The sequence below is a fragment of the Nerophis lumbriciformis genome, linkage group LG07, assembly GCF_033978685.3.
Source record: "Nerophis lumbriciformis linkage group LG07, RoL_Nlum_v2.1, whole genome shotgun sequence".
In the NCBI taxonomy this organism is placed as follows: Eukaryota; Metazoa; Chordata; class Actinopteri; order Syngnathiformes; family Syngnathidae; genus Nerophis; species Nerophis lumbriciformis.
In genome coordinates, this window is record NC_084554.2 from 39948877 (window position 1) to 39960000 (window position 11124).

Here is an 11124-nt window from a genome sequence, read left to right on the forward strand (position 1 = left end):
ATCAGTGTGGTCCTAAAAGCGATTGTGTCTCTCCGTGGTGTTGGTGACGGAGGTGGGTGGGAGGGAGGGCGGGGCCTGTATTAATGACGTGTATGTGTGTCACCCCCGGCGGTGCTCGCATCAATACACATTAATTAGAAAAACAGTCCCCCTCTCTCCAAGGGCGTGTGTAAATGAGATGGCCAGTAATGAGGCAATATCAGCTGTTACAAGTAATGTAAGCAACACGCAAGAAGAACACTAGCAAGCCTCTGGCAGCCATTGTGTTGGATGTTCATTAGCAACATGTTGAATCGGTTTTCTCTGCGCCATCCATAATATTGGATGGCGACATGCCAGGAAGTAGTCTGTCTTACTGTCTGATGTACTTTTTTCCTCCCTCAAAAAGTATTGGATTATATTTGCTATTCGCAGATCACGCACTGCTCATAGGGCGTGAAGAAAATGTCAGTGAATGACAGGATGCTTGTTACGGTTCGTACAGGGGAAGAAGACGGCACAGACAGCAGGGACGTCGTTTAACTCAATATTTATTTATATACAATAATATGAAGTGTGAAACTAACCCAAATATGTGTATGGAATTAAATGTTGAGTGTTTCCAGCAACGTTCCCTCTAAGGTGCCTGTGCAATTGCACGCTGCTCAAGCGTCCTCTGCGCACGGCAAATCTATGCCACGCACAAAATCAAATAAAAAAATAAGCGCATAACAATTTTCGACACACGGACACGACAGAGCAAACCGTTTTCGTCATCATTGCTCAAATATTGTAACGTCTGTCGAGACGCTTTGAGGACATGAATTCCATCCATCACTTTACTGAGCAAAACTCTTTATTGTCGGCCATAAACACATCACCAAAACATTAGTAAAAAAAATTATATCTAGCAAAAGTGGTCATTTTCTGCAGTACAAACCAGACCAAAAGCAACTTTGTTATATCAACAGCAGCCGCTCGCTCTTTCTCACTTGCGCCAACACATGCACATATGGCACTTAGCCAGTGATGCGTTTACAGCCACACAAAAAGTCGGACAACTCCAACATCACACATAAAGTGTCATTCCAGGTCGTTATACTATGATTTACCAATCAAATGTGTACTTAATCTAGTGTCATTTATTAGGAATCTTAATTTATAAATATTAATCATGAAATGCTGTTAGTATATTAAATAAATACTAATAAAAATATATTTTTTACAAACAGGAAGTTTCAGGAATGTACACATGATCCCCTGCTTACATCTCATTGTGCAACATGTGAATGTTTTAATGGGAACTAAATGCAATGTCTGAAAGGGGTACAAGTTATTTCCAAAGCAGGACCTCCACCCAAACAAACAATACAAGTACACAGTTCATGAAAAACTATATTTTTTGTTATTGTCATTGTAAGTGGGCCTAAACACTTATATTAGAAAATAACCTCATGGAAATGACTGCTGTCATTTGATTATAATAATAAGAGAATGTTGTCTGTCTATCTGTGTTGGCCCTGCGATGAGGTGGGAATTTGGCCTTCCGCCCGAATGCAACTGAGATGGGCTCCAGCACCCCCCGCGACCCCGAAAGGGACAAGCGGTAGAAAATGGATGGATGGATGGAGATGGAACTTGTTATTTAGTCAGGTTTGGGACAGGTGTGCTGCTGGTGTAGCCACAGTGTGCACGTCTGATGTTGCTCACATGGGCTCCACTGAATGCTCAGGGAGTTTTTGCATTTGCTCACACACATGAAAAATTACAGGGAACATTGGTTTCCAGTAGTGTGGCGCGAGAGGCGGAAGTCCAAGAGGGGCAAGGCTGGCTCGGAGGTCCGTGAGCAGGCGGGAAATTGGGGGCAATAGAGAAGCGTCAAAGTCCGTGTCCAGGCGGGAGGTCGAGATCCAAAAGGGGCAGCCAGAGGGGAACACAGGGAGACGAGACACATGGCTCGTAGCGCGGGAACAAAGGTATGCTGCTGGAAGACGACAAGGGGGACACGAGACCAATCAACACGTAGGAGGAGAAAGACAGAGAGAGAGTATGCATATAGGTTGTAGAATTTCGGCTTACTGTACAAGGAACGGGTCGCTATGTTCTGGCACCGGATAGCAGGTTGTGCTGGCTTAAGAAGGCAGGTCCTCTCATCAGCCACAGGTGTGTTGATTGCTGATGATTGAATGCGGCTGCTTGCTGCAGGCGAAGTGGAGGGGCGCTTAGCGCCGCGCACAGATGAATGCGCACTGAGGTGCGCTCGGGCCGTGACGATGCTTCATTTGACCGCAAATGTAATCCTCGCCCCTTCCTGCTCCGTCACCGACAACAAAATGTACCAGAATGTTCTCACCGTTCTCCTTAGCGCGCAGCGTGCTTATTCTTGGTGATACGTGCTCGGACTCTCGGTTGGATGTGTGTCAGCAAGGTCTCGTTTTGGAATTGTTCCTATTTAACAAAGAACTGTCCAGAGAAAGTTAGGGTCTTTTAAGTATTTATTTCAGATCTGGAAAAACCTTGGGCTACAGAGAAGCAATTTTACGCTGCTAACAGAAAGAAAAAGAGAACGCGAGGGAAAGACAAAGAAGAACTTCCAGATCTTTAATAGCTTTAGGAAGGTGAGAAGAGGGAGGAGGGGTTGGGGTGACCTGGCACGTTTTTTTGGGGAGGGAGAACGGAGGATGAGCAAAGTACAGATTGTGAAAAGGAATGTTTTGGTTCAATTGTTGGGAAAGGCAGCAATACAGCATCAATCACACAAAAAACATTTGAAGAGTAACCTTTAACCAAAAGACAAATACAATATAAATGATTGATCACACCATCACAACAGTCATTGTCCTGTATGCTCTTGAAACCAGGCAGAGCTACTGTATCTCCGCAGGGCCCGAGGAATGAAGCATGGGGATATGAAAGTGTCTTTTGTGTAGCAGTGGCAGTTAAGGCGAAGCAAAACAACATAAGGCATCTAGGCTAAAATTGTTGTTGGACAAGAGATGACTAAAATATGAATTTTGTCACAACAGTTTGCAAGCCTGTTAAAAGTTTTTTTTTTTTACTAAAAAATAATTATTGAACAATTTATTTCCCATGAATTTGTGTAAAAAATGCATTAAATCAAATCCAAGTTTGATTAAAAATGTGTAGAAATTTTGGAATGTGGGTAGGGCCTCCGAACACAACAATGCTTAGGGCCCCAATTTTGCCAGGTGCGGCCCTGTAGCTACGAGCTAGCATACATACACAGCAACACATCCAATCCATCCATCCATCTTCTTCCACTTATCCGAGGTCGGATCGCGGGGGCAGCAGCCTAAGCAGGGAAGCCCAGACTTCCCTCTCCCCAGCCACTTCGTCCAGCTCCTCCCGGGAGAGATAGTCTTCCCAACATGTCCTGGGTCTTCCCCGTGGCCTCCTACCGGTCGGACGTGCCCTAAACACCTCCCAAGGGAGACGTTCGGGTGGCATCCTGACCAGATGCCCGAACCACCTCATTTGGCTCCTCTCGATGTGGAGGAGCAGCGGCTTTACTTTGAGCTCCTCCCGGATGGCAGAGCTTCTCACCTTATGTGTAAGGGAGAGCCCCGACACCCGGCGGAGGAAACTCATTTCGACCGCTTGTATCCGTGATCTTGTCCTTTTGGTCACAACCCAAAGCTCATGACCATAGGTGAGGATGGGAACGTAGATCGACCGGTAAATTGAGAGCTTTGCCTTCCGGCTCAGCTCCTTCTTCACCACAACGGATCGATACAGCGTCCGCATTACTGAATACGCCGCACCGATCCGCCTGTCGAACTCACGATCCACTCTTCCCTCACTCGTGAACAAGACTCCGAGGTACTTGAACTCCTCCACTTGGGGCAGGGTCTCCTCCCCAACCCGGAGATGGCACTCCACCCTTTTCCGGGCGAGAACCATGGACTCGGACTTGGAGGTGCTGATTCCCATCCCATCCCATTCACATCCAATCATTTCTCCTTATTTCTCCGTGTTATTTTTTGTGTCGCTGTTTGTTGCTAGGCAGGATTTGATGGGGGACAGTGCATTAAAAAATGGCTTATGTTTTACATTTTTATAAATAGAAAAAAGGAGAGGGAGAGATGGCAGGAACAAGAAGTCAGACATTATTTAGTCCACACATAACTTTTAAGGACTATTAGCAAATGTCTTTCTTTTTTTGCCACATTGCCCTCTGGTGGCCGAAATTGTCAACTGCTCAATTTGTGCTTCATGTGTTTCTCTTTGTCTCTGTCCCTTTAGGGCAGGGGTTGGCAACCCAAACGTTAAAAGAGCCATATTGGACCAAAAAAATGAAAAGTCGTATATAAGATGTTATAATGAAGGCAACACATGATGTAAGTGTCGATATTAGTTATATTAGCCTACTATCAAAATGACTTTAAAAGCCTTATATAAGTGTTATAATGAAAACAACACATAATGTAAGTGTCTATATTAGTTATATTAGCCTACTATCAAAATTACTTTAAAAGTCTTGTATAAGTGTTGTAATGAAGACAACACATGATGTAAGTGTCTATATTAGTTATATTAGCCTATTATCAAAATGACTTTAAAAGTCTTATATAAGTGTTATAATGAAGACAACACATGATGTAAGTGTCTATATTAGTTATATTAGCCTACTATCAAAATGACTTTAAAAGTCTTATATAAGTGTTATAATGAAGGCAACACATGACGTAAGTGTCTATATTAGCCTACTATCAAAATGACTTTAAAAGTCTTGTATAAGTGTTGTAATGAAGACAACACATGATGTAAGTGTCCATATTAGTTATATTAGCCTATTATCAAAATGACTTTAAAAGTCTTATATAAGTGTTATAATGAAGACAACACATGATGTAAGTGTCTATATTAGTTATATTAGCCTACTATCAAAATGACTTTAAAAGTCTTATATAAGTGTTATAATGAAGGCAACACATGATGTAAGTGTCTATATTAGTTATATTAGCCTACTATCAAAATTACTTTAAAAGTCTTGTATAAGTCTTATAATGAAGGCAACACATGACGTAAGTGTCTATATTAGCCTACTATCAAAATGACTTTAAAAGTCTTGTATAAGTGTTGTAATGAACAACTATCAAGATGCAGCCAATATTACATACAGATAATGTGTCATGAGACATGCAAATATAAATTGAATACACAGAGGACAAAAGTAAAGGAAATGAAATGAGCTCAAATATCCTGACAAACGAGGCATAATGATGCAATATGTACATACAGCTAGCCTAAATAGCATGATAGCATCGATTAGCTTGTAGTCATGGATTGACCAAATATGCCTGATTAGCACTCCACACAAGTCAATCACATCAACAAAGCTCGCCTTTGTGCATTCACGCACAGCATAAAACGTTTGGTGGACAAAATGAGGCAAAGAAGGAGTGGCATAAAACACGTCTTTCTGTGGCAGCGTCGGAGAAAGTTGTACATGTAAACAAAGTACGACGAGTTCAAGGATCGCTGAAATGAATAGGAAAAAACAGTGGTTGCTAAATACTCTCATCAGTGAAGCATTCAATATAAACAATGGGATTTCTAACAGTTAGGAAGGTTTGTGTCATGTTTGTCCAATGGAAAATATATTAGAACAAAAAATATTTCCATCTTCACACATCTCTGAAAGAGGTCCAGGGAGCCACTAGGGCGGCACCAATGAGCCGCATTCGATTACCCGCTTTAGGTTAATTTAATCTAGACATTATCCTCTCAGTGACTCCGTCCTTACCGCCCTGCATCCTTCCGGGCCAATGGCTTTACGGCCACATGTCGTTTACAAATGATAAATATGCTGAAAAATGAGATTAGGCGGAATGATGACGATTTCAGATGTTTTATGAGGATTGTTTTTAAATCCTCGTACGTGTTGCTTACATGGCACACATGCCATGTTTAGAGGAAACGCTGGTCTTAAAAGGAGCCAGACTGGAGATGGATGACTTGATAAATAACTCAAGAGCAAAATGAAGGGACTCTTTATTAATAAATGGCCTCCATCCACCAAAAATGTAAGGTTCAGGAGGCGCTGGGTCCATATGGTGGTTTTATAAATAATGCCAGCAAGATGTCATACATTTCCCCCTCATCTTATGTGACGAGAAAATGGCTCTACAGTGAGGTTTTATTCTGTTTCCTGTAGGTCTTTGAGCCGCACTAATTATGACTTCTATTCTCAAAGAGTGCCCCAGAGGCCCTCGACGTCTCTGCAGTCTTTTTCATTTCCTCTCTTGTTCTTCCTTTCCTCCCTGAGGAGTCACTTACTCATTCGCTCTCCTTGCCATGCCGGCTCCTAATGGCTATTAACTGTTAATTGGGGCTTAATTGAATAATGGATTAGAACATACATAAGCTGAGATGTCACTTTAATCCTGTTGGTGTTCATTGGTTGTCCTTTTCTTGTCTTTCGGCTTCCAAGGCATCCCTACAATCTTTACTTGCATTTTCTAGATACTGTTAAGCCAAACGCTGTAAAATTGAGCTCATACCAAGAAAATAATATGTCATTTTGGTAGTAATTTAAAAGTGTGTATTATTCTGCATTGGTGTACAATTACTATTTGTTCCCAAGAAGTGTATAGGACTGTGCAGGCCTTATTTCTCACACGTATTACCAAAAAATTGTCGTGTCTGTGTTGATCATGTTTTTGTTTGGCCATGTGCTGTTTGTTTTTTGGACGCTTTTTAGTTCCTGGTTTCACTCTCTTGTTTTGTCACCATAGCAACCATTAGTTTTCACCTGTCACGTCACGTATCTGTTTCACGTTTTGAGTCACGCACCTGTTTTCACAAATCATGTCACTATTATTTAAGCTTCGAGTTGCCAGGCTGTCTTTCTGGCAACATCACTCTTTATGATCACTCTTCTTCATGCCATGTTCACAGTTCCATGCCAAGTACGTTTTTGTTTCTTGTTCATAGTCTTTTGCCTTTGTGCAAGTCTTTTGTTTTCATTAGCCAAGTTTTTTACCTCCGCCCTTGTGTGCGCCTTTCGTTTGTTCTTTTTTTGATAGTGTTTAATAAATCATGTACTCACATTCCCCTCTCGCCCGAGCCAACTTTCCGTTGCCTTCCGGAAAAACAAAACCCAAGGACCAAGTCCTGACAAAAATGGTATACATTATTGTAAATCTAACTATACAACTCTATTAACACATCTTTATTATTTGATATTACTATTAAAATGTATAGTAAATTTGTAATGCACATATAATGTTTGTTATTTTGACTCAAATGTAGCTTTAAGAATTTGTTAGTTGTAGTGGGCTTTTATTTAGAAATCCCACATCAATTGGTGTTATACCTGCTTTGACTGTTTTTGTTCATTTTTATTGTTAAATGCTTGTATAAAAGCCTGTTTCTGCGAATAAAAAACATTTTAAAAAAAATTATAAGTTACAATTATCATCCAAAAAAATCATAGTTATGAGATAAAATGTCGAAATTATGAGATAAAAAAGTTGAAATTATGAGATAAAAAGTCAAAATTATGAAATAAAAAGTCATAGTTTTGAGATAAGAAAGTTGAAATTATGAGATGAGTCAAAATCACGAAATAAAGTCATAGTTTTGAGATAAAAAGTCTAAATTATGACATAAAAAGTCATAATTATGAGGTAAAAAAAAAATCAAGTTGTGAGATAATAAAGCCATAATTGTGGGTATAATTAATCATAATTACACAATAATGAGATTAAAAAGTCTAAATTATGTGATAAAATGTCATTATAGAGATAACAAGTCAAAGTTTTAAGAGGAAAAAAACCTTTTATCTCATGATTGGCTTTTTATCTTATAGTAAAGAGATAAAAAGTCATAATTATGAGGATAAAAAATTTGATCGAAATTATGAGATAATAAAGTCATATTTAAAAAGTCATAATTACATAATTATGAGATAAAACGTCTAAATTATTAGATAAAAAGTTATAATTATGAGATAAAACGACTTGTATCTCCTAATTATGACTTTTTATCTCATAATAAAGATAGGTTAAAAACTGCCCAAACGATAAATCATAATCCTGAGACAAAAAGTCATAATTAGGAGATAAAAAGTGAAATGTATGAGTTAAACATGTCGAACTTCTAAAATAAAAATTCACAATTATAAGATACAAAGTCCGAAATATGAGATGGAGAGTGAACATTATCAGATAAAGTCATAATCATGAGGTAAAAAGTCGACATTATGAGATAATAAAGTCATAATCACGAGATATATAGTCATAATTACATTATGTGATAAAAGTTGTAATTATGAGAAGGAAAGTCATAATTACTGTATAAGGTAAAAAGTAGACATTATGAGATAAAGTCATAATTATGAGATGAATTGTCATAATTACATTATTATGTGATAAAAAGTTGTAATTACGAGATGAAAAGTCATAATTATAAGGTAAGAAGTAGACATGAGATAATAAAGTCATAATTATGAGATGAATAGTCATAATTACATTATTATGTGATAAAAAGTTGTAATTATGAGATGAAAAGTCACAATTATGAGGTAAAAAGTAGACATTATGAGATAAAGTCATAATTATGAGATAAATAGTCATAATTACATTATGTGATAAAAGTTGCAATTATGAGAAGGAAAGTCATAATTATAAGGTAAAAAGTAGACATGAGCTAATAAAGTCATAATTATGAGATAAATTGTCATAATTACATTATTATGTGATAAAAAAAAAATAATTATGAGATGAAAAGTCATAATTATAAGGTAAAAAGTAGACATTTTCAGATAATGAAGTTATTATTATAAGATAGTCATAACTACATCACTATGAGATTAAAAAAAAAAAATTGTAATTATGAGATAAAAAGTCCCAATTGTGAGATTAAAGTCGTTATTATCTCATAATTGTGACATTTTATCTCATAATTACGACTTTTTTTTTAATCTCATAATTATGACTTTTTACATTTCAATTTGGACTTCATTATCTCATAATTTCGACTTTCTTTTTCGCTCATAATTTCGATTTTCTGTTTTTCGGTAAGAAACGGATGGATGGATGGGTATATTAAGGGCTTTTATTTTGACATCGCCTGCTTTTACCGTAATGCCTCCCTAATGCGCACACGCAATGCTGAACACCACCAACACAGCAGCCATGACCAGCGGCGGTGGAGCTCGTCGTATATCCGGGAGGAGAGCAGCTGTTAGCGGGGTCTGACGCAGGGCTGTCCGGAGCAGCAGGTAGACGAATTGTTATTTCAAATGTCTTCTTTTGCGCCAACACATGTTTTGTCTTTGAAAGGAGTACATTAAAAGGGGCGTGTAGAATCCCCCCACGCCTCCGGGAAAAAAAAAACATTTTCCGGCTCCCGCTCATGGAGAGAACCGGGGCGCGTACCGATGCGAGCAGCAGCCCCTGACGCTCGGCGGCGCCTCAGTCGGTGGGAGAGGCTCGAGCCGCGGCCGCGCTCCACGATGCTCCGCCAGGTGTTGCACACCGGCCTGAGCGGCGGCTTCCGCGCGCTCGGCCGCTTCGTGGCGAGTCACCCGGTGTTCTTCGCCTCGACGCCGGTGCTCCTCTCCATCCTGCTGGGGGCCAGCTTCAGCCGCTACCGCGTGGAGGAGGACGTGGAGAGCCTGCTGGCGCCCAAGCACAGCCTGGCCAAGATCGAGGGCAACCTGGTGGACAGCCTCTTCCCCATCAACCACTCCAAGCACGCACTCTACTCCGACCTGCAGACGCCCGGACGCTACGGGCGCGTCATCATCACTGCCCGGCGAGGGAGCGTCCTGGAGCCGCCTCACCTGGACGCTATACTCGGGGTAGGAATGCTGCTTTCTGTCATTCTCATCACGTTTTTTCATTAACAAATATCCATATATACACCATAAATATATCGAGAAAGTTGTTTAGAGTAGAATCAGAATTTCCCATTAAGTGATTATAATCAGTGCAGTAGTTCCCCAACTTGCAAGATTTATTGGGTCTGTGACCGAGCTCTTCCCTCAAAACACTTGTCTTGTAAATCAACTTCTCCCATTGAAATGAATTGAAATCAATTTAATTGGTGCGGCCTCCAAAATATTTAAAACATTAAAAAATAATATTTTTTAAATAATAAATATTGTATAAAACAATACAATACAACAAATTAGTAGTTTTATGAAGTAATGTAATATTAATTTACATTATTTACCTTAAAAAGTGAACTTCTAGGGCAGTGTTTTTCAACCTTTTTTTGAGGCAAGGCACATTTTTTTCATTTAAGAATACGGAGGGACACTGCCAGTAGAAAACGTTAAAAAATGAAACTCCACCAGATCCTTGTGCCTTATTTTGAGTTTGTTGGTGTTTTCCTGTGGGTAGTGCTTTAGTTCTTGTCTTGTGCTGATATTTTGGTGTTTTCCTGTAGCAGTTTTATGTCTTCCTTTGAGCGCTATTCCCCGCACCTGCTTTGTTTTAGCAAGGAAGGCTATTTAAGTTGTTGCTATCCTTTTTTGTGTGGACATTGTTGCTTGCCATGTCATGTACTTTGTGGACGCCGTCTCTGCTCCACACACTGCAAGTTTTTGCTGTCGTCCAGCATTCTGTTTCTGTTTACTTTGTAGCCAGTTCAGTTTTACTGTCGTTTTTCATAGCCATCCCTATGCTTCATTGCCTTTTCCTTTCCATTTTGTTATTTTTTTTTGTTTAAGCTCCACATACCTTTTTACCTGCACACTGTGGTCTGCATATTGGGATCACAACAAACCATCCTCGTCTCACCCGACACATTCCGACTTTTACAAAGCAATTAACTACCTGCTGCCACCTACTGACATTGAGTATTAAGTGGTTCCCCTGCCGAGCACTACACAGCACAGACACTGAGGAACAGCACATTATTTGCAGATTATAATTATTGATTTGCAAAAAATATTTTTTTGGACCAATTAGGTGAAGTTACATAATTTCCCATGGCACACCAGACTGTATCTCACGGCACACACCACGGCACAATGGTTGAAAAACATTGTTCTAGGGTATCTCCTTCCAGCTGCTTCTCTGTCAAACACACCATCAGCAGCTTTTCCGTGTTTTAATGGATACATTTGCGCCGTTTAGATCTTATTATAACATCCTCGACTGGTTACTCATT

General features: G+C 39.7%; 1 protein-coding gene across 2 annotated transcripts in view; it reads left to right on the forward strand.

Annotated features, from left to right (window-relative positions):
- The first annotated feature begins 9123 nt into the window (after positions 1-9123).
- The window catches only part of ptchd1 (patched domain containing 1), a 20514-nt gene continuing 18513 nt past the window's right edge, over positions 9124-11124 (forward strand). The window contains exons 1-2 of one of the 2 annotated variants that reach the window (XM_072913519.1): positions 9124-9226; positions 9288-9808. In XM_072913519.1, the coding sequence (XP_072769620.1) occupies positions 9386-9808 (423 nt within the window). In that variant the 5' untranslated portion in view covers positions 9124-9226; positions 9288-9385. Of the gene's footprint in view, positions 9809-11124 lie in introns of both variants that reach the window. The other variant, XM_061965115.2, reaches the window with a different exon arrangement.